This window comes from Pristis pectinata, chromosome 10, assembly GCF_009764475.1.
Source record: "Pristis pectinata isolate sPriPec2 chromosome 10, sPriPec2.1.pri, whole genome shotgun sequence".
NCBI classification, from domain to species: domain Eukaryota; kingdom Metazoa; phylum Chordata; class Chondrichthyes; order Rhinopristiformes; family Pristidae; genus Pristis; species Pristis pectinata.
The window spans coordinates 20,272,839-20,297,579 of record NC_067414.1 but is presented as its reverse complement, the minus strand read 5'-3'; the positions used below and the strand labels follow the sequence as shown (position 1 = coordinate 20,297,579).

The 24,741-nt window shown below is 41.1% G+C and overlaps 1 protein-coding gene across 2 annotated transcripts in view; it reads right to left on the bottom strand.

Annotated features, from left to right (window-relative positions):
• Positions 1-24,741, bottom strand: part of smap1 (small ArfGAP 1) — a 107,599-nt gene that overhangs the window by 65,871 nt on the left and 16,987 nt on the right. For both annotated transcript variants that reach the window (XM_052025201.1, XM_052025203.1), the window contains exons 2-3: positions 5,677-5,810; positions 910-995 (exon numbers count right to left, since the gene is read on the bottom strand). In XM_052025201.1, coding sequence (XP_051881161.1) covers positions 910-995; positions 5,677-5,810 — 220 coding nt within the window. The remainder of the gene's footprint in view (positions 1-909; positions 996-5,676; positions 5,811-24,741) is intronic.

Here is a 24,741-nt window from a genome sequence, read left to right as displayed (position 1 = left end):
TTTTTTTAATGCAGTGTATAATTCCAAGTTTAATTTGAGAGGTCTTTTTTACAGCATAAAAAAATTGCTGAAGTGACTGCTTATTAAAGCCATCCATGTAGAATAAAAACTAAATGCTACATCGAGGCCTCATGAGCTTAGGATACAAAGAAAAGTGCTTTTAAAAAGAAAAAACAAGATCCTTCCAGCACACACGCCAATACTGCATAGCAGTAAAAGGCATTTTATTTTCACTGATATTGGTATTGTAAATTTACAGTGCCCATTTGAATGTTATTCAAATGAATCAAAGGTGCTGAATATACTTTTCAATTCTTTTAACTAGGTTATGCTGCAAAAATCCCAAAAGGGACATTAAAATAGAAGTTAACTGAAAACTTTCACTGGATCTCAAGACTATTTGCCAAATCATTAAACATTGATTTTATTTTATACGTCACTTGGGTTTCTAAAATAACAGTTGCATTTACAAGACCATAAAAAAACTACAAATGCAGTAATAGAAAATCCCAGCATGCTGTGAACAGAAAAGGATGGAAATTTGAACCTGAGATTCTTTGTTCAGTTAATTTGTACATTACGAGTAAGCATTGTTCAGCAGAAACCTAGAGCCTAGTATTATTGCCCCGCTCAATAATTCAGTGCATGAAGCAGGCAAATCTAGGCAGGGATTAAAGTACTTGTTATAGAATATAACAGCAAAAAGGTTAAAGATATAGAATTATCTTTCAAATACATTTGACAGTTCCCTTGTTGTATTAATACAATACAGAATACCAAAATACAAATAACAGATTGTGAAAAATCAGCACCCATAGAAAATATATGCCTCTCACATCCCGACCAGACCCTCTCAATTCCTTCTTTATATATTTGGTATCAGCTCACGCTACACAAAGACAAGGATACTGATCAGTCTGAGGGCGCCGAAAATGTTCAGGGAGGTTTGCCTCATACAGAAGTTGAGCCTTGGTGTTTCCCATATCTTGCATACACTGTGAAGCAGAAACAAACAGTTAGCAACTCTCTTAAACATCTGCTCCAGCCAAAATGAGCAGACTGTGCTGCAATATTAAATACACCCATCTTATTTTAAATAAATACACCCATATTTTAATGTTTTTTATTAGTAAAGGCTGAGAATATTATCAATGTACTGAAAAAGCCTAATGGATGACAAGGCATATTCCAGATTAGTACAATCAGATCAATATGCTATACATTGGGTTGGGCAAAAGTTTCTTGTTCTTTCACAATACACTGCAAATATGAAAGTGGTAGAACTGACCTTAAAACCATTCATTAATATCATACAAGCTCCCAGATAAAGGATATCTGACCCACTGGCTATCCAACCCTGCAATGTACCATCGCACAGAGATCTTGTAAGTACCATCTAAAGGAGCACACCACCGAGTTTCCCCATCAGTGTAAAGCACAATCGTTTCACACATTGAATTTGAGTATGGTAATTTGTAATCCTGCTACACACAAAGCTATAGTATAGCGGTTAGCGTAACACTATTACGGCGCTAGCGACCCGGGTTCAATTCTGGCCATGGTCTGTAAGGAGTTTGTAGGTTCTCCTGTGTCTGCGTGGGTTTCCTCCGGGTGCTCCTGTTTCCTCCCACATTCTAAAGACTTTAGGAGGTTGTGGGCATGCTACGTTAGTGCTGGAAGCATGGCAACACTTGCGGGCTGCCCCCAGAACACACTACGCAAAAGATGCACTTCACTGTGTGTTTCGATGTACATGTGACTAATAAAGATATCTTTTCTTTATTGTTCAACCACTGACCCACTACAATGTCAGGGCACCAGAGTAAGCACAAGATCCCTAGATTGGGAGCAATATGGAAGTCTCCAGCTCTCTCCCCTCCACAATTTTTTTTGGACAACTTAACAAGATCAGCATTTCTCGAAAATAAATTGCTTTCAAAATCTGATTACTGTCCATGAGCTGTTCTGGATTCAGGGTAGCATTCCACCCCCACCTCCCCAAAAGAACATTTCAGCCTTACCAAAACTGCAAAATTAAGAGGGTATTTGAAAAAGATTATACCATTCTAGTTTAATTAACTCTGATACAAGCTCTCATCTCCTAAATAAAATTTCCCTTAATTGATTTACCCAGGAGCAGAACTATGACACAATGCACAGATACACTACATAGCAGTAAAACTCTGATAATCTGCAATCCAACCAGAGATCTCAATGGCTTGGTATCTGGCTAAAGTTTGCATGCCCACTTCTGACTTGCCGGTACTTTGGCTCCCTTTAAACTTAAGTGAACTGGAAATTTATCATACTGTAACTTAAAAAGAGACATAAAATGTGATGTATTTTACAATTGGACAACATCCAATAATCTGGAAAATCTGCTGGTCTGGCACCAAAATCTAGCATACTTAATTATCGGAGGTTTATAATATATTTATTTTAAAGTATAATAGACATATTGTTTCACTTAAATTAAGGACACGAGACAGAACCTGAAGAGATAAAAAAAAATTATTCCTGCAACAGAACACAAAGAAAAGAAATTATTGGTAAAGGATGGCTGATGTTATGTATTTAAGAAGGGCTGCAAGGACAAGCCAGAGGACTACAGACCAGTGAGCCTAACGATGATGGGAAAGTTACTGGAGGGAATTCTGAGATTGGATCCATCTGCATTTGGAAAGGCAAGGACTGACTAGGGATAGTCAGCATGACTTTTTGTGTGGGAAATAGTGCCTCATGAATTTGATAGAGTTTTTTTTTTGAAAAGATGACCAATAGGATTGATAAGAGCTGGGCAGTAGATATCATCAACATAGACTTTTGCAAGGCCCCTGCAAGGCCCTGTGTTATTGACTGGTTCAGAAATTTAGATCACTGGATATGCCAGGCCTGTTTTTCTTGAAGTGAAGGAGGCTGAGGGATAACCTTATAGAGGTTTGGTGGATGGTTACAGTCTTTTTCCCAGGGTAGGGGAGTCTAAAACTAGAAGATACAGGTTTAAGGTGAGAGGGGAAAGATTTAAAGAGAACCTGAGGGGCAAGATTTTCCCACTCACACAGGGTGTGGTGGGTACAGTTACAACGTTTAAAAACACATTTTAACAGGTTCATGGATAGGAAAGGGTTTGAGGGATATGGGCCAAACGCAGGCAAACAGGGCTAGTTCAGGTTGGCACCTTGGTCAACTTGGACGAGGTGGGCTGAAGGGCCTGTTTCCATGCTGTATAATCCAACCAAAAGCAGCTTGTAATATTTCCTCTAGGCCAGCAATCAACTCCCCAACCCTGTATTTCACAATCTTTTAAATCTGCAACACAAAAACAAGGATGGGCATATTGAGCTCAATCATCAATGCTTTTATCCATCAGACGTTCCTCCAACCTTAACAGCTTATTCTTATTCCTTCACATTCGTCTATTTTGCACTTAAATACCTGCACACTATTCACCTCAACTACACCCTGTGGTAGTTTTTTTCCCCCAAATTCTAATCACATACTCAAACAATTCTCCCTCCCTCCATATTCTTTGCTGTATTTATCAGTACTATACATCAATGACCCCTAGTTTTGGATTTTAATGCCCATTCCCACATTGCTCGAGGAGGTGTTGAGCCAACTTTTTGAACTGCTGTCATCCATCTGTTTAAGCTGCTCTTAACACTATCATTGGGCAGGGAATTCGAAGATTCAGATTTACCAATGTGAAAGGAATAGTGATAGATTGCCAAGTCAGGAGGGTTACAATTAGGAGGGAACCTTGTAGATGGTGTTCTCCCATACATCTGGTGCTGTCCTTCCAAGTAGTAGAGGTCATTGCTGAAGTAGCCTTGATGACTTGATGGAATGCATTTTGAAGATTCTGAACAGTATAGCCGTAGTGGATAATTGGTAAAGGGACTGAACCTTTGGTAGAGAGGAGTCAAATTTCCTGAGTGCTGTTGAACTGCAACCATCCAGGCAAGAATGTTTCATCACACATGACTAGAACTAAGTAAATGGTGCCAAGGTTTTGGTGACATTTTTGGTGCAACTTCAGAGTTGAACAATGTTAATTGTGGGAAATGCACGAATTTGGGGAGGGGTGTAAATTAAAACAATTACAATTATTTAATTAAAACATACAAATATGTTTGATAATAAATAAGTGTTGACCTCAAAATAGTTAGATTTTATTCCATTTGGTTCTAGCTAAGACTGGCTTCCTAATTTCCATAGAATATACATCTTGTGTAATGTGGGAAAGGCAAGGCTTGAAAGGCAAGGCAAGGAAAGGCTTGAGGGAGTATAGGCCAGAATTAAGTCCGCAGCATATGGTTGCCTCAGACATACTGCATGGGGACAGAGGACAGAATTCAAGTTTTATTTTGGGGGAGTGGGGAAGGGAAAGGGGTGGGGAAGGGAAGGAGGTAAGACCAGCCACAGGCATGATTCCAGAATAGTAATGCTACCTGGCACATGCCAGGGTCAAGGCTGTCACTCAGTAACTACAGAGCATGGAGAGAGAAAGGCAAGCAACCATAGGCCGCAGTCCATGTCAAAATCTATGAAATAGCAGGATGAGGTCTGGGTGCAAGTCACAAGGAGCTACAGAACAAATGAAAAAACAGGAACTCAAAATGGAAGTAATTTCCAGATTACCAGTGCATGCATCAATGAGCACAGAAACAGGATGGTGCAGATGAGCATGTTGCTGAAGAGATGGTACAGGATTAAGTGCTTTAGATTCTTGGGAGTCAGTTCTGTTGGATATGGGGCTTTGATTTCAAATGCAAATAGTAATCATCAATTATACAAACTGTTTAAACCAAAACAAGAAAGATTCTCCATATACCACGTTGAAAATTAGTTGGTCAATAGATTAAGCATTGCCAGATTAATTATACAGTGTATCCCTGCATTACAGCAATTCAGTAATGGAAATTCACCCTTAAGGAATTCACAAGTCGCTACCAACAAAACTGAAATATGGAATAAAAATTCGCTCTTACAGAATTTGAGAACAACAAAATATACAAAACACCACTAAAGTTAATTTTTTTTAAATCAAGGGAAATCATGAGGGAACATAACCCCTCTGGGGGTGTACTGTATTTATAAACTGCATTTGAGAATTGGTTAATTTTGCCATGATTCAACAGCATACGGGGCAGCTTAGCACAACTGCTGCCTCAAGCACCAGCAACTTGACCTCAGGTGCTTGGTGTGTGGAGTTTGCACGTTCTTCCTTTGACCATGCGCATTTCCTCCATGTGCCCCATTTCCTCCCACATACCAAAGTCATGTGGGTTGGTAGGATAAATGGCCACTGTAAACAGTCTCTAGTGTAGGTAAGCAGGAGAATCTAGGGTGGAGTTGATAGGAACACTAGGAGAATAAAAAGGGATTAGTGAGGGATTGGTGGATATAGCATGGACGTGGTGGGCCGAAGGACCTGCTTCCGTACTCCAAGGCTATTCTCCTTGCCGCAAAAATGGAGGCCATTTTCCTTCTGACACTGAAAGGATCTATCGATAGGAGTAATATGAATTCACTGCATGCTGGTTAAAGAACTACAAAATCTGTATGACAACTATTTAAGATATTAATTATACTCGAGTTATTTGAAAAATTAGTTCATGAGACCAGGATATGAAAAGCAACATTAAAAGTTAATTAAAAGTTAAAAGTTTTTACCTGTATTTGTTCTGGTGTCCATTGATCCAAGTTAACAGACTTCACTCGTGATATATGAACACCAAGATTACGGTGGATCCCCGCACACCGGATACAAATAAAAACACCAAGATTCCAAGAAGCCCATCTTGGACCTGCAGGAAAAGGATAACAAAAACGTCAAATGAAACCTTCATATGATTTTTCACACAAATGGAATTTCTATTGCTGTTTTTCTTAATTTACTTCAAACGTTTCTATTTAAAAATAAGAAAGATGCTGCAAACCCAAAGACTGGAATATTGATGTGAAATTAAAGTGTCTATGCTCTAGGGGAAAAAAATCATGATAGAAAGCAAAAAAAGACTTTGTAATTAATATAGCAAGGGGATTGCAAAATTACTAAGTATGGTATGGGTATGGGTTTACTATTGTCACTTGTACCGAGGTACAGTGAAAAGCTTGTCTTACAAACCGATCGTACAGGTCAATTCATTACACAGTGCAGTTACATTGAGTTAGTACAAAGTGCATTGATATAGTACAGGTAAAAACAGTAACAGTAGAGAGTAAAGTGTCACAGCTACAGAGAAAGTGCAGTGCAATAAGGTGCAAGGTCACAACAAGGTAGATCGTGAGGTCATAGTCCATCTCATTGTATAAGGGAACCGTTCAATAGTCTTATCACAGTGGGGTAGACGCTGTCCTTAAGTCTGGTGGTACGTGCCCTCAGGCACCTGTATCTTCTACCCAATGGAAGAGGAGAGAAGAGAGAATGTCTCGGGTGGGTGAGGTCTTTGACTATGCTGGCTGCTATACCAAGACAACGAGAGGTAAAGACAGAGTCCAAGGAGGGAGGCTGGTGTCCATGATGCCCTGGGCTGTGTCCACAACTCTCTGCAGCTTCTTGCGGTCCTGGGCAGAGCAGTTGCCTTACCAAGCCATGATACATCCAGATAAGATGCTTTCTATGGTGCATCAGTAAAAGTTGGTGAGAGTCAAAGGGGACAAGCCAAATTTCTTTAGCCTCCTAAAGAAGTAGAGGCACTGGTGAGCTTTCTTGGCTGTGGCATCTACGTGATTTGACCAGGACAGGCTGTTGGTGATGTTCACACCCAGGAACTTGAAGCTCTCAATCCTCTCGACCTCAGCGCCATTGATGTAGACAGGTGCATGTACATCGCCCCCTTTCCTGAAGTCAATGACCAGCTCTTTTGTTTTGTTGACATTGAGGGAAAGGTTGTTGTCATGACACCATTTCACTAAGCTCTCTATCTCCTTCCTGTACTCCGACTCATCGCTGTTTGAGATACGGCCTACAACAGTGGTATCATCTGCAAACTTGTAGATGGAGTTAGAGCAGAATCTGGCCACACAGTCGTGGGTGTATAGGGAGAAGAGTAGAGGGATGAGGACGCAGCCTTGTGGGGCACCAGTGTTGAGAATTCTCTCTTCTCTACTCTTCCATCAGGTAGAAGATACAGGAGCCTGAGGGCACGTACCACCAGACTTAAGGACAGCTTCTACCCCACTGTGATAAGACTATTGAACGGTTCCCTTATACAATGAGATGGACTATGACCTCACGATCTACCTTGTTGTGACCTTGCACCTTATTGCACTGCACTTTCTTTGTAGCTGTGACACCTTACTCTGTACTGTTATTGTTTTTACCTGTACTACATTAACGCACTCTGTACTAACTCAATGTAACTGCACTGTGTAATGAATTGACCTGTACGATTGGTATGCAAGACAAGTTTTTCACTGTACCTCGGTACAAGTGACAATAATAAACCAATACCAATACCAAGAATAATCGTGCCGGAGGTGTTGCTGCCTATCCTCACTATGAGCCAAATCATGAACGAGAACATTCAACACAAAACAAACTGTTCTGTACTTAGGACTGCCTTAACTGGGGATATAGAGTTGAAGTCCTATAGCACAGAAATGGGCCCTTCAGCCTCCATGTCAACTACACTAATCCCATTTGCCCACATTTGGACTGTATCTTTCTATGCCTATGCCTTTCCTATTTAAGTGCCTGTCTAAATGCCTCTTAATTGTATCTGATTCCACCATCTTCTCTGGCAGCACATTCCAGATATCAATCACTCTCTAAAACACTTGCCCCTCAGATTTCTACTTCTTACATTGAACCAATGCACTCTTGTTTCTGATACCCCCACTAGGGGAAAAAAAATGTTGGCTATCTACCCATCTATCCCTCTCAACCTTTATGCTTCTGTCAAGCACCCCTTAGCTCGAGGGAAAACAAGCCCGACCTATCCAATCTCTCCCCATAACCAAGTCCTCCAATCCAAGCAACATCCTCCTCTGCACTCTATCCAACACAATCGCATCCTTCCTATAGTGTGGTGACCAGAACGGCACAAAAAAACTGGTCTATTATGCTATTATACTTGTGAAAGTTTGAGTTGTGTTTAAGGGAGTTACCAACACAACTAAACCCAAGAAACAAGTTTGTCTGGCCAAGTGTTAATCACAATGGGTATTTTCCAATATGGGGGAAATTTTTAGTTCAGGAAAAATAGAATCAATGACAGACTAAGTCAAAAAGTAAAAAGGTAGTACATCTGTAAAAAACCAAAGGATAAAATCATGCAGTTAGAAAGAATAAAAATGTAAATCATATTAAGTAATTAAATGCTTACACTAACATTAGAGAATTGTGACAGATGTGCCCTTAAAAATATGGGTTCAATTTTGCAAATCACCAAAAAAAACTTAAAAGACATGCAGTTTAAGAGAATTAAAAAGGGACTAATTTTAAAGATTATAGTATCATGCATTGGGCAGAACAGCAGCACTGTGGGTAATGCAGCTGTGTTTCAGCTCCAGTGACCCAAATTCAAATCTGACCTCAGTGCAACCCCACATAACACGAAGATCCCTGGTTCCCCCCCCCCCACCCCCCAGGTACTCCAGTTTTCTCCCAAAGACATGCTAATTGTTAGCTCAATAGGCTACTGTATATCCACTTATATTTAGGGGCAATATTATTTGAGGGGGGAGGCAGGGTGGAATTAATGGGTATGAAAGAGTCCCATTGTGGGAAAATGGGACTGCTCCATGCTCTGAGCTTAATCTGGACAATGTGAGGTGTTCCACTTTGGAAGATCAAAGACAAGAGGAAAGTATACAGTAAATGGCAGGATCCCTAGGAACATTGATGTACAGAGGGATCTTGGGGAGCAAGTGCAAACTCCCTGAAAGTGACAACACAAGTAGATAGGGTGGTGTACTTGCCTTATTGGTTAGGGCATTGAGTATAAAAGTTGGGAGGTCATGTTGCAGCTGTATAAAACTTTGAATAGGCCACATTTGGAGTATTGTATGCAGTTCTGGTCACCCTATTACAGGAAAGATGTGGCGGCTTTGAAGAGGGTTCAGAAGAGGTTCACCAAAATGTTACCCGTATCAGAGAGTATTAGCTACAAGGAGAGGTCAGAAAAAATTGGATTGGTTCATCTGGAGCAGAGGTTGAAGGGTGACTTGATATCTGATAAAATTATGAGGGGCATAGAAAGGGTAGATACTTTTTCCCCCAGGGTGGAAATGTCAAAAACAGTTTCATTGTACCTCAGTACATGTGACAATAATTAACCAATTCCAAATACTAGTGTTACGGATTAGGTTGCTATTTGGTGAATGTCCCTTTAAGACATAGTGCAGTAGTGTGTGTGTGTGTGTGTGTGTGTGTGTGTGTGTGTGTGTGTGTGTGTGTGTGTGTGGCGACATCACAACAGCAGAAGATAACAACATGCTGACATTTGCTCAGTGATTCTGAAAGAGAGAGAGTGAGAGAGAGACACTGACTGCTGGTCTCTGTATCGATGGATGAAGAACAATAATTGTGTCTGTCACTACAATCCACATATGGATTTTTGGAGTAATCCAGTGGAGTCCACTTTGTCGTTAACCTGTAGAGGGACAGAAGTATTTCTGTGGATGGCCACGTCTCGAATGCCTTTCAGAGTCGCAGATACTTCAGAACAAAGCAGTGGAGATCATCAGTGATTGAGGTGTCGTATGGGTTCCATCATGGAACATTTGGATTTCGTAATTTCTCTCTATTCTCTCTCTACATTTTCTCTTCAGTCAACGGAGGTTTTGCAAAAGCCTTTGCTCATGTTTCACCTTGTGACTTGCTGAACTGAACTTTGAGAACTATTCCTGGACTTGGAGTTTGGGAATTTGCCATGCACACACTTCCAGTTGAGTTTTGGGGTTAATGTTTAATATCTAACATTTTTACTTTTCTTATTATCATAAGTGGTTACTAATAAAATAGTTTCTAACACTTATACATGACTCGGTGTGTTTCTTTTGTTGCTGGTATGTAACACTAGAAGGCATAGATTTTAAGGCGAGAGGGAGGAAGTTCAAAGGAGAGTTGCAACGCAAATTATTTTTTTGAAAAACAGAGAATGGTAGATGCCTGGAACGCGCTGCCAGGGGAGGTGGCGGAAGCAGATACGAAAGACAGGCACATGAACAGGCAGGGATGGAGGGATATAGACCATGTACAGGCAGATGGGATTAGTTTAAACTGGCATCATGATCAGCACAGACATCGGGGACCAAAGGGCCCCGGCATAGACTCTATAACTGACAAACTTGATTTCATGAGAAAATTTGAGACAAATATAACTGTACATTCTGGGCTCTCATTGTGTCCATTAGTGGATTGAGTCAGAGCATAAACACATTCCCTTTATGGCATCCATGTCTATGCCAACCACCAGGTACTTGTCTATACCAATCCTATTTACCATCACTTGATCCGTAGCCTTCTACACCTTGGTGATTCATGGGCTCGCCTAGATATTTAAGTGTTTGAGTACCTGCCTCCACCATTCTCTAGGACAGTGTGTTCAAATTTCCAACTACCCCTGGGTAAAAAAAAAGTCTTCATTAGATCCCCTCTAGTTTAAGACACCTCTACAATGGGGAAAGTTTTCCATTATAACCCTCATAATTTTGTGAACATCTATCGAGTCCACCCTCAACTTCCTCCACTCTGAGGTAAACAAACCCAGCCTATCCTATCTCTCCTTGTAATTGAAACACAGCACACCAGCAGTACCCTGGTGAATCTCCTCTGCACCCTCTCCAGTACAATCATGTCCTTCACATTGGGTGGCGACTACAACTGCATGTAGTATTTAACAACACATTGGTCTAGCTACGTCTCATGTTTGAGTCTAATTAGTCAAGCATTTTTGACCCAAAACGTCAGCTGTTTCTCTTCTCACAAATGCAGCCTGACCTGAATATTTCTAGCATTCTCTGATTTTTGTTTTTAATTTCAGATTTCCAGCATCTGCAGTTTTAATTTTCAAGTATCTGCCACCTTCAGGGATCCTTAGGATCCTCTGTTTCTTAATACTCCCAAGAGTCCTAACATTCATGGTATATACCCTACCCTAATTCATCATCCCAAACTGCATCTCCTTGCACATATCAGGATTAAATTCCCTCTGCCCACCTTGCCAGCTGCTCAATATTGTCCTACAGACCAAGACAATCCTCACTGTCAACACTAATTTTCACGTCATTTGCAAAATTACTAATCACACCTCCTAACATTCGTATCCAAATTGTAAATGCATAATGAACACTAAGGGTCCCAGCACCAGTCCCTGTGGTACACCACTGGTCAGACTTCAATCACAAAAATAACCATCTACAAACACCAGAACCCTCCTATCATCAAGCCAATTTTGAACCCCATTTGCTTTGAATCCCAAGTTATAACCTTATAGACCAGTTTCCCCATATGGGAACTTGTCAAATGCCCAAGTGAAGTTCATGTGGTTGACAAATGTTTTGTCCCAATCAGTAAAAATTTTATTATGACTTCAAAAAATTCAGTCAAATTAGTCAAACAGGGCCTCCCCAACAAAATCATGCTGAGCATTTGATTAATCCCTGCCTTTCCAAGTGATCATTAATCCAATCCCTCAAATATTTCCAATATATTCCCCAACACTGACATTAGACTCACAGTCTGCAATTACTTGGCTTGTCCCTGCTTCCCTTTGAGTCACTGGAAGATACAGTACAGAAACAGGTCCTTCAGCCCACTGAGTAAAGGCCGACCATCAATTACCCTTTTTTTGTAAATAAAAAATCCTCCCACAGATTCTACCACTCGCGTACATACTAGGGGCAATTTATAATGGCCAATTAACACATTAACACTTTTTAGGATGTGGGAAGAAACTGGAACACTTGGAGGGAACCCATGCAGTCATAGAGAGGATATGCAAACTCCACATGGTGTGGCAGCAGCTCTACTAACAGCACCACTGTGAATAAAGTGCAACATTTGATGTCCTCCAGTAATCTGGGACCTTACTTGTGGGGCAGCAAAGATTTAAAAGTCAGGGCCCCAGTAAACTCATCCTCACTTCCCACAGAAACCTCAGATACATTTGATCTGGTCCTGGGGATTGATCCACCCTCAAGCAACCCTTGACATCTAATACTTATTACTTTTTAAGATGATAACATGCTCTAGAATTTTACCATCCCCCTCCCTGAAATCTCCAAGTACAATGAGTACCCTCCTCCTTGGTGAATACAGATTCATTTAAGACCTCACCTATGTCCTCTAGCTCCACACACAGATTAACCCTATGGATCTTAATAGTCCCTACTTTCTCTGGTTACCCTCTTGCCCTTATCCAAAAAGAAAATATAAAAGTAATAGTAGCAGGGATATTGAGGAGCAGATAGGGAAGCAGATCCTAGAAAGGTGTGATAATAACAGAGTTGTTGTGATGGGAGATTTTAATTTCCCAAACATCGATTGGCATCTCCAGACAGTGAGGGGTTTGGATGGGGTGGAGTTTGTTAAGTGTGTTCAGGAAGGATTCTTGACACAATATGTAGATAGGCCTACAAGAGGAGAGGCTGTGCTTGATTTGGTATTGGGAAGTGAACCTGGTCAGGTGTCAGACCTCTCAGTGGGTGAGCATTTTGATGAGTGATCATAATTCTATCTCCTTTACGATAGCACTGGAGAGAGATAGGAACAGACAGATTAGAAAAGCATTTACTTGGAGTAAAGGGAATTATGAGGCTCTCAGGCAGGAAGTTGGAAGATTAAATTGGGAACAGATGTTCTCAGGGAAAAGTACGGAAGAAATGTTGCAAATATTCAGGGGATATTTGTGTGCAGTTCTACAATAGGCATGTTCCAATGGGACAGGGGAGTCATGAGAGAATAGAGGAACCGTGGTGTACAAAGGCTATAATAAATCTAGTCAAAAGGAAAAGAAAAGCTTACAAGATGTACAGAGAGCTAGGTAATATTAGAGATCTGGAAGAGTATAAGGCTAACAGGAAGGAACTTAAGAAGGAAATTAGGACAGCCAGGAGGGGGCCTTGGCAGGCAGGATTCAGGCATTCTATAAGTATGTGAGGAGCAAGAGGATAAGATGCAAAAGAATAGGGCCTATCAAGTGCAGCAGTGGGAAAGTGTGTATGGATCTGGAAGAAATAGTGGAGGTATTAATGAATACTTGACATCAGTATTCACTACAGAAAAAGATCTGGGGGATTGTAGTGTGGACTTGTAGCAGGCTGAAAAGCTTGAGCATGTAGATATTAGGAAAGAGGAAGTGCTGAAACCTTTGGAAAGCATCGAGTTGGATAAGTTGCCGGGGCCAGATGGGATGTACCCCAGGCTGCTGTGGGAGGTGAGGGAGGAGATTGCGGAACCTCTGACGATGATCTTTGCCTCATCGATGGAGACAGGAGATGTTCCAGAAGATTGGAGGGTTGCACATGTTGTTCCCTTATTCAAGAAAGGGAGTAGAGATAGCCCAGGAAATTATAGACCAATGAGTCTTACCTCATTGGTTGGTAAGCTGATGGAGAAGATCCTGAGAGGCAGGATTTATGAACATTTGGAGAGGTATAATATGATCAGGAATAGTCAGCATGGCTTTGTCAAGGGCAGGTCCTGCCTTACAAACCTGATTGAATTTTTTGAGGATGTGACTAAACACATTGATGAAGGAAGATCACTAGATGTAATGTATATGGATTTCAGCAAAGAGTTTGATAAGGTACCCCATGCAAGGCTTATTGAGAAAGTAAGGAGGCATGGGATCCAAGGGGACATTGCAATGTGGATCCAGAATTGGCTGGCCCACAGAAGGCAAAGAGTGGTTGTGGAAGGGTTGTATTCTGCATGGAGGTCGGTGATCAGTGGTGTACCTCAGGGATCTGTACTGGGACCCTTACTCTTTGTGATTTTTACAAACGACCTGAATGAGAAAGTGGAGGGATGGGTTAGTAAGTTTGTGGATGACACAAAGGTTGGATGTGTTGTGGATAGTATAGAGGGCTGTCAGAGGTTACAGCGGGACATAGATAGGATGCAAAGTTGGGCTGAGAAATGGCAGATGCAGTTTAACCCAGATAAGTGTGAAGTGGTTCATTTTGGTAGGTCAAATATGATGGCAGAATGTAGTCTTAACGGTAGGACTGTTGGCAGTGTGGAGGATCAGAGGGATTTTGGAGTCCAAGTCCATAGGATGCTCAAAGTGGCTGCGTAGGTTGACTCTGTGGTTAAGGCGGCATATGGTGTATTGTCCTTCATCAATTGGGAAATTGAACTTAGGAGCCGGGAGGTATTGTTGCAGCTATATAGGACCCTGGTCAGACCCCACTTGGAGTACTGTGCTCAGTTCTGGTCGCCTCACTACAGGAAGGATGTAGAAGCCATAGAGAGGGTGCAGAGGAGATTTACAAGGATGCTGCCTGGAATGCAGAGCATGCCTTATGAAAGCAGGTTGAGGGAACTTGGCCTTTTCTCCTTGGAGCAAAGGAGGATGAGGGGGGACCTGATAGAGGTATACAAGATGAGAGGCATTGATCAGGTGGATAGTCAGAGGCTTTTCCCCAGGGCTGAAATGGTGGCCACAAGAGGACATAGGTTTAAGGTGCTGGGGAGTAGGTATAGAGGAGATGTCAGGGGTAAGTTTTTTTTATTCAGAGAGTAGTGTGTGGAATGGGCTGCCAGCAACGGTGGTGGAGGCGGATACGATAGGGTCTTTTAAGAGACTGTTGGATAAGTACATGGAGATGAGAAAATTAGAGGGCTATGGGCAAGCCTAGTAATTTCTCGGGTAGGGACACGTTCGGCATAGCTTTGTGGGCCGAACGGCCTGAATTGTGCTATAAGGTTTTCTATGTTCCTAAAATAGAATGTCCATGTGACCCACACATAGCTCAATAACGATACAACCTAGAAATTGGTACTTGTTTATTATTGTCACTTATACCGAGGTACAGTGAAAAACTTGTCTTGCATATCGATCATATATGTCAATTCATTAAACAGTGCAGCTACATTGAATTAGTACAGAGTGCATTGATGTAGTACAGGTAAAAACAATAACAATACAGAGTAAAGTGTCACAGCTACAGAGAAAATGCAGTACAATAAGGTGCAAGGTCACAACAAGGTAGATCGTGAGGTCAGAGTCCATCTCATTGTATAAGGGAACTGTTCAATAGTCTTATCACAGTGGGGTAGAAGCTGTCCTTAAGTCTGGTGGTACGTGCCCTCAAGCTCCTGTATCTTCTACCCAATGGAAGAGGAGAGAAGAGAGAAGAGAGAATGAGCCGGGTGGGTGGGGTCTTTGATTATGCTGGCTGCTTCACCAGGACAGCGAGAGGTAAAGCCAGAGTCCAAGGAGAGGAGGCTGGTGTCTGTGATGCACTGGGCTGTGTCCACAAGTCTCTGCAGTTTCTTGTGGTCCTGGGCAGAGCAGTTGCCCGTACCAAGCCGTGATACATCCAGACAGGATGCTTACACATCCAGATAGGATCTGAAATTTTGCATGCAAGTTAGGTTTAGCATAATGATGTGCACTTTACTATTAGTTTTTTGTAAACCCCTCATAGGAGGCTCTCCATAGCTGAAAGGGGACCTAACCTCCCCCACTGAAAATTGATGGGATTTTTTTCTTCAAATTTTTGAGGTACTAAATATTTGGATGGACCTGACCCAAATACTTTTAATCTATCCAAACCAGAAAGAAACTGAAAATTTGTGCACTGAAATTCTGCAGAAGACCAACTACAATTTAAACCAGTTAGAATATATCTGAGAGAAAGAACCAAGTTTAGTGGGATAGCAAAGAAATACCTTAGATTCTATTACACAGGCTGTTTGCAATGACGAAGTAATGTGGATGGGGTGGGGGAGGAAGGAGGAAGAAGACTACACGTGGCTTTTAAAATTTGACAAAATGTAGACTCGAACATATAACATTGGGAAACTGCAAACAAGAAAAAAATTCTAAAAGATAGTAAACTTGCCAGGGATGAATGTATAATGGCTCACAAAGCAGCCATTGAAGCAATAGACTGAACGTTGCACGATCTTAGACTAATAAATTTAATATGTGGTGTTCCTTGAGTGCTACTGGAGATTTGTGTCAAGCGTTACAATTCCATGAGGTACTGCAGCAGACAAACTGAAAGCCTGTATTAAAGCATTATATGTGTGTGGGGAAATGTTCACCAAATACACTTGAAAACTACTTGACAGGCGATCCATCTGCAAGAGAATTTGCTTTGAATTTACTCATATTAGGAAATGGGGAAAATTAAGCACGAAGACTCAACAGGGGTGATTCCAATGAAAAATGAGAGCTAATTATCACATCAACTTCGTGATCTGATGCAAGCAGTTTTCCCCCAAATAGTCATTCAACACTATTTGAATTACTAATGGTTGCATGAAAGAGCAATTTCAGCACCAAAAGCTGACTCGTTGCAGGCCATGAATCTTCTTTTGAAGCTTCCCAGACAACCTTTACGAAATAAATCTATTGACAGTGTAATAGACATTGATGAGGATGTACACCTTCCTGTTGAATTTTTAAACTTTGTCACCACCTGGTGTGCCATCATATTATCTTGAATTAAAAGGAGCTTGAATGCTACTAGGAATTTAGATTCACCAATATGATACAACAACACAGGATTATGAGTTCAAAAATTACTACACACTATTGAGACTACAACGTGATGGATAATGCTGTTGTGAAAAATATCTTCATTGGTCAGATACCAATTACCCCATCTGATCTAGCTTTTCAATTCTAGCAACTTCAATTTAGTTTTGCTATGACCATTTACAAGGTGCAAGGACAACTAAAAGTTGTTGGTCTTAATCTTGAAACTTAGTGCTTTACCCATGGTCAGCTATAATATTGGTTGCTCCAGAGTTGGAGATAAAAATTACACCAGATTCAAAAGTAGTGTATTCTGAAGCATTTTAACATTGAGATCAAGTAAATTTACAAAATGAGCATAGGTACATACTCACTTAAAGAGTAGGTACTTTAATTAAATTTGTTGAATTAAAAGTAATTTTTGTACACATTTTCATTGTGTATGTTCTTATTGGTAACTTTACTCAAAATAGTTTTAACCCCCTAATTATATTATTCATGAAATAATTGTAAGTTAGGTTTTAATTAATTTACAAGGTGTGTTATAAAACCTGATTGCATGGAAACACATGCAAGGATTGCCAGCATAATAAACCAAGTGGGGTATAGCAGGCAGGATAATTAAGAAGTGCTTTGAAATTTTCCTTAATTTTGTCTGCCAGTGATATTTTGTGCCCCTTTTTTGCCCTATTTTTTTGTTTTATATAAAATACACACACACACGTACCCCTCTACACTTTATGTTCCTGAAGGACCTCTCCCATTTTCAGGTTCTCCATATCTACCATATGCTTCCTTCCCCTCCATCTATTCAGCCCTCTCTATGTCCTTGATATCCAAGATTCCTTGGAATCGCTGTCCTTAACATTTCACCCTTATGGGAACACATTGGCCCACAATTCCACTTATTCTGAATGATTCCAACTGTTGGATGTAGATCTACCTGCAAATAGACACTCAATATCTCCAAAATGCTCTCTCACCAACACTTCAACTACTTGTCCATCTACCTTCTCTCAGATTAGGTTCAGTATTATCCTTCTATCATAGGCCTAAGTACTATATCAAAAAGGTCTCCTAGATGCACTTAAAAAAATTCCACCTCTTTCAAACCAAGGTGATCCCCATTAATGTTTTTTGCAAGGGGGGGGTGGGGGGGGAAGAACAGAAATCCCCAACTACCATGATCCTACATCTCAATTCCTCTTACAACCCTCCTATTTTAATACAGTTCTGCTTCTCACCAGTAATGGTTCTCATTTCTGAAGTAATACAAAACATAGTCCATCGTGATCCATTCATGATCACTGGAAATGTCAGCTTTTCGGCAATATAAAGGAAGGTCAAGGAAATACATTTCCATTCATCCAGGATTGGAGAACAGAGAAACTTGAAATTGAGGCATGCAGGCAAAATCCTCTATCACCCTTGATTTGATCCAATAAGTTACCTCCCTGCTCTTAATTCTCTAAAAGCCATCTTATCCTAAATGATGAATTATATACTACTCTTAGAGCACACTTACTAAAGTTCAAAGCAATTTAATGCTCAAGTAAACTTGAACAAAACGTTTCCTCCCTATTGTCACCTGTAAATAGTTTCTATCTGCATCCATCATTGCACTTCCATCTTTCTTTCTATTTGTATGTATCAGTTACAAATCTAGAACTATGTAGGAATATAATTTTTGGAACACATTGTTGTATTTCCACATTATCTCTTTGTAGACAAAATGATTCATCTACACTGAACTCTGGTCACCTCATACAAGATAACTTGAAAGATACAAGATAACTTGAAAGATACAAGATAACTTGAAAGATACAAGATAACTTGAAAGATACAAGATGACCAAAACTTAAAATCCTTATGCCATTTGGGAAGACAATCCACATTTTCAGTTCAGTACAGCACAGCAAGCAACCAGGACTGGGTATCCAATATTCCTGTAGGAACACTGTTTCAATAGGCCAGAAGGGAAAAGAGGAAGAACATTGTTAATCAAGGAAGGATACCGGAGCAGTGCTGAGTCATGATATAAAGACAGTGGATAGTGACATGGCATCAGTTTGGGTTGAAATCAAGAATAGTAGGGGAAGGAAGACAAAGGTGGTAGTCTACAGACTGCCAAAATGTGACCTCTCAATATGTCAGAGCATAAATGGAGAAGTATCAAGGGAACATTTAAAGGGATCCACAAATACTTTAATCAATATATCGATTGGACAAACCAAACAGTTAAGCGAATTGTAGAAGAATTTGTGGAGTGCATTAGAGGTTGCTTTTTAGAGCAGTACTTTGTGGATCCTACCTGAGAATGGGTTATTCCATTAGCTTCAAGGTAATTATGGAGAAGGATAGGACTGGTCATAGATTCTAAACTGGAGGAAGGCCAATTTTGAGGGTATCAGAAGGGATCTGGCAGGCATGCATTGGGATAGGTTGTTTTCCGGCAAAGTAATGCTTGGTAAGTGGGAGGACTTCAAAAGTAAAATATTGAGGGTACAGAATCTGTATGTTCCTGTTAGGATAAAAGGCTAGACTAACAGGTTTAAGGAATCTTAGTTATCAAAGGATATTGAGGCCCTGGTAAAGAAAAAGGATGTGCATATCAGGTATAGGCAGTTTAGATCAAATGAGGTGCTTGAGTACAAGAAATGCAAGAGAATACTTAAGAGAGAAATCAGGAGGGCAAAAAGAGGACATGAGGTTGCTCTGGCAGACAAAGTGAAAGAGAATCTCAAGGGTTTCTACAGCTATATTAAGAGCAAAAGGATAGTAAGGGACAAAATTGGTCCTCCTGAAGATCAGCTTGGTCATCTATGCATGGAACCAAAACAGATGGGGGAGATTTTAAATGAACTTTTTGCATCTGTATTTACTCGCGAGACAGACACAGTCTATAGAACTGAGGAAAAAGAGTAGTGAGGTCATGGGCCATATCCAGATTACGGAAGAGGAGGTGCTTGCTGTCTTGAGGCAAATTAGTATGGATAAATCCCCAGGGCCCGACAAGGTGCCCCCTCAGACCTTGTGGTAGACTAGTGCAGAAATTGCAGGGGCCCTGGCAGAGATACTTACAACATCCTTAGCCATGGGTGAGGTGCCAGAGGGCTGGAAGATAACTAATCTTGTTCCGTTGTTTAAGAAATGCTCCAAGAATAAACCAGGAAATTATAGGCCGGTGAGCTGACGTCAGTCATAGGTAAATATTTGGAAGGTATTCTGAGGGATGGGATATACAAGTATTTGGATAGGCAGGGCCTGATTAGGGATAGTCAACATAGCTTTGTGCGTGGCAGGTCACGTCTAACCAATCTTAGAGTTTTAAGGAGGTTACCAGGAAGGTTGATCAAGGGAAGGTGGTGGATGCTGTCTACATGGCCTTTGACAAAGTCCCTCATGGGAGGCTGGTCCAGAAAGTTAAGTCACTTAGAATTCAGGATGAAGTAGTCAATTGGATTCAACACTGGCTTAGCGGGAGAAGCCAGAGAGTGGTAGTAGATGACGGGAGACCTGTGACTAGTGGTGTGCCGCAGGGATTGGTGCTGGCCTGTTTTGCTTATCATCTATATTAATGACTTCGATGATAATATGGTAAACTGGATCACAAATTTACAGATGACATCGAGATTGGGGGCATAGAGGACAGAGAGGAAAGCCATCAAAAGCTTGCAAAGTGATCTGGACCAGCTGGGAAAATGGACTGAAAAATGGCAGATGGAATTTAATGCAGACAAGTGTGAGGTGATGCACTTTGGGAGGACAAACCAGGGTAAGACTTGTATATTGAACAGTAGGGCACTGAAGCGTGCTGTAGAACAAAAAAATGGACCTAGGAATACATCCATAATTCCTTGAAGGTGGCATCATAGGTAGATAGGGTTGTCAAGAGAGCTTTTGGCACATTGGTCTTCATAAATCAGGGCATTGAGTACAGGAGTTGCGATGTCATGTTGAAGTTGTACAAGATGTTGGCGAGGTCGAATTTGGAGTAGTGTGCAGTTCTGGTCACCTACCTACAGGAAAGATATCAGTAAGCTTGAAAGAGTGCAAAGAAAATTTACAAGGATGTTGCCAGGACTGGAGAACCCAAGTTATAGGGAAAGGTTGAATAGGTTAGGACTTTATTCCCTGGAGTGCAGGAGAATTAGGGGAGATCTTAGAGAGGTATACAAAATTATGAGGGGTATAGATAGGATGAATGCATGCAGGCGTTTTCCCCTCAGGTTCCGTGAGACTAGAACTAGAGGTCATAGGTTTAGTGTTAAAGGTGAAATATTTAAGGGGAATCTGAGGGGGAACTTCCTCATTCAGAGGGTGGTGCGAGTGTGGAAAGCGCTGCCAGCAGAAGTGGTCGATGCAGGTTCAAATGCAACATTTAAGAGAAGTTTGGATAGGTGCATGGATGAGGGAGGTATGGAGGGCTATGGTCTGGGTGTAGGTAGATGGGACTAGGCAGAAAACCAGGCCAACATGGACTAGACGGGCCAAAGGGCCTGTTTCTTTTCGTGCTGTAGTACTCTATTTTAGATTTAGTCTTTTGTAATGAAGGATTAATAACGGATCTTGTGGTTAAAGATTCCCTAGGTGGTGGTGACCACAATGTGATAGAATTCCAAATGTAGTTTGAAGGTGAACACCATAGGTCCATAACAAGTGCCTTCAATTTAAATAAGGGCAATTATAATGGTATGAGGGAGCTGCTGTCTAGGGTAGACTGGGTAAATAAGCTGTGAGACAAAAAAAACTGCTGGAGGAATTCAGTGGGTCAGGCAGCAGTTATAGAGGGAGATGGCCAATCAATGTTTCGGGTTGAGACCCTTCATTTACGAGAATGATTCCGGGAATGAAAGGGCTTACGTATGATGAGCGTTTGTCGGCTCTTGGACTGTACTCACTGGAGTACAGAAGGATGAGAGGGGACCTCGTAGCGACATTTAAAATGTTGACCGGAAAGGATAGAGTAGATGTGGCTAGGCTGTTTCCCTTGGTGGGCGAGTCCAGGACCAGAGGGCACAATCTTAGAATTAGAGGGTACAGTTTTAAGACAGAGATGAGGAGAAATTTCTTTACCCAGAGGGTGGTGAAATTGTGGAACTCCTTGCCACGCACAGCAGTGGAGGCCAGATCAGTGGGGGTGTTCAAGGAGGAGATAGACAGATATCTAAATAGTCAGGGTATCAAGGGACATGGGGATAAGGCTGGAAAATGGGATTAGAATAGTTTTTTTTTTCCCCACCCCATTTCTTTTTCCCTTTTCCTTGGAGCAGACTCGATGGGCCGAATGGCCTGCTTCTGCTCCCTTGTCTTGTGATCTCGACTGAAGGAGCTGAGATGGCTGGTATAGCAGAGGTGAGGGAAAGAGGTGGAGCAAAAGCCAACAAGCAATAGATGGATCCAGGTGAGATGCGGTGAAAGGCAAATGGAGCAGGGAAGAGTGGAAATAGCAACAGAGGCTGGGTGAAAGGTGGAGGTAACAAAAGGGTTGTAGATGATGGAATCTGATAGCAAAGGTAGAGAGAGCATGTAATCAAATAAGGGAGGCAAGATGGGTCTGGGAACAGTGTTGGCTGCTAAGGGATAAGTCCCAATAAAATCTTAATTATATTCTCATGTTCTTCCTCTATCTCATTCTGCAATCCCAACCAGAAAAAGGTAGTTGCTTTTCCCCAAGGAGTTAGCTTCCTCACCATTAGCAGAGTCGGAAGGGAAAGAAGGGTCAGGATAAAATAACATTGACACTGCCTCTTCCAACACTGGATCTCTATGTGCTGAAGATCCTTTCAATTTTTTTTTAAAATGTAGATATACTTTCTTCATTGTGATAAGATATCACCAAGTGCAGCAAGTTCTTTAATCAGCATACTAGAATAAAAGCCTCTTATCAATACCCACCAACATGCAAAAGAATCTACATAACTTTTTTATTGCAGTATTTAATTTATAGATTTTGTGTCTTTGCACTGTGCTGCTGCCGCAAAACAAATTTCACGTCATATGTCAGTGATAATAAATCTGATTCTGAATCAAAGCTTTGATGTCATGCAAATACAGATCAACTCAAATGAACACCAAAAGTTAAAATCCTTTTCCTTAAAAGTTTGGATTTTGCATTTTTCTGCCACCTCCCACCTGCTTCAGTGTAATTTTTTTTTAAAACATTGACTGTGATATCAAGTTTATTTTTAGCATTCTCAGAGATTCCAACTCAAAAGACTGCCTACCACCAAAATTAACTTTTAAATCTTATACACTATAAATTATCAAGACAGCCTGGATGGCTACCTTTAGTTGAAATAGCAAGAAGTAACCAAATCTTCAGCCTGATCCCTTTACCCCCATGGTTAAAAGTGTGCAATAATTTACACTAAGTTCTGCCAAACAGCAAGATCTACTTGCTGTTTTGAGGATGCAGTATTAGGTAAGAGACAAAAGCTTCCTGCTCTTCTAAAATTGTTACACATTATTTTACCTTCATTCAGATGAACACACAGATGGGAAACTGAGTTGGCCTTTAACTGCTCTCTACTGTCAAAAATTGGTATTGCATCTCACCTTATCACAAAAGAATAGTTAGTGGGCAAGCGCAGGTGTTCTGGAAACTCTAACATCACAACATCCACTGAAGACCCAACCCCAGAGAGGCAAGAACAGAGAAACAGGAAGTGCTTCAGTACATATTCAGCTGAGAAGAGGGACCTCAGAGACCAAGAATGAAGACAAATCTAACAAGTCTCCAGTTAGTTATTGCCAGGGTCCTCCTCAACTGCCTCCTCCCAGTGGCAAAATATCCTGCTTCCTGTATCACAGTGTGGATTCTGCCTATCCAGATGTACTATAGACATGATCTTCACTATGGGTCATCTCCAGGAAAAATGGAGGTAGCAGCAAATTATACATTATTTTCAACCTCACCAAAGCCTTTGACTGTCAATCAAGATAGACCATGGAGCTTCTTCCTCATAATTAGTTGCCCACAGAAATTCATCTCTAGCCTACATTTGCTTCTTGTTGACATGCAAGCTGTGATCCAAGCCAAAAACCCACACAGACCCAGTCTCAGTGCAGACCGATGTAAAACAGGGCTGAGTTATTACTTTATCAATTTTGCTAATCTTTTACATGACAACCTTACCTCCAACAAGCTTCCTGCCATACTAGAGTTAACCCACAGGACCAGTGAGAAACTGTTCAATCCATAGTACGTCCACTCCAGAACCAAGTACACTTCAACCTCAGTCATCAAACTGCAGCATATGTACATGTGCAGGGGCGAGCTTCATGTCACTGTTTACGTTCATTGAAGCATATAAAGAGAATAGGCCTTGCACTCTACATCCTCAAAGTTCGCTATCAACCTGCTGCAACAATCTGCTGGAAGAAGTCAGCGAGTAAGTGTGTTGAAGATCAAGACCTCAAATCCAGCACAAAACTTATGGTCTACCAGGAATCAATTGTCCCTGACCTTCTGAAACAGACTTTTGAAAGCATGGACTTCAAAGTACTGAAGAGATAACACCAATGTTCTTTCTATGAAATCCAAGTCCACTAGCAGGAAAAGAGAAGCAACTTTGGTGCCCTCTCCCAGGACAATATCCTTGTTTGAGCTCTAATGACATTCAGATACTCCATTGGGCCAGCCATGTTCTTTGACTGAAACAACTTTCACAAAAGAGACAGTGTACTCCAAGCTCTAACAAGAGATTATCAGGTGACAAAGGAAAAGATTCCAGGTAGTTCTCAAAACGTCTGGAAAAAGTCTCGCCATCCCCACCAATTCCTGGGAATTCCAGACCCACAATCACTCAATATGGAGAAGGAGCATTTGGCATGGCACTGAAGAACTGAGTCCATGTGTAACAGAGTTCCTATTTGCAAGATTTGGCAAAAATGGGTTACTCTCATTTCAAATGTTTTTTTTAAAATTTACCGATGAAAAATTTGAGACAAAAGGTCTGCAAAAAAAGTCTGACAGATCATTAAATAAAAACGTGAGACTTAGATGGCAACTTTGACAATGTAGTACTCCCCTAGAGCTGCATCCATTTACAACTCTGTGCTCAAGTCAAAGTCT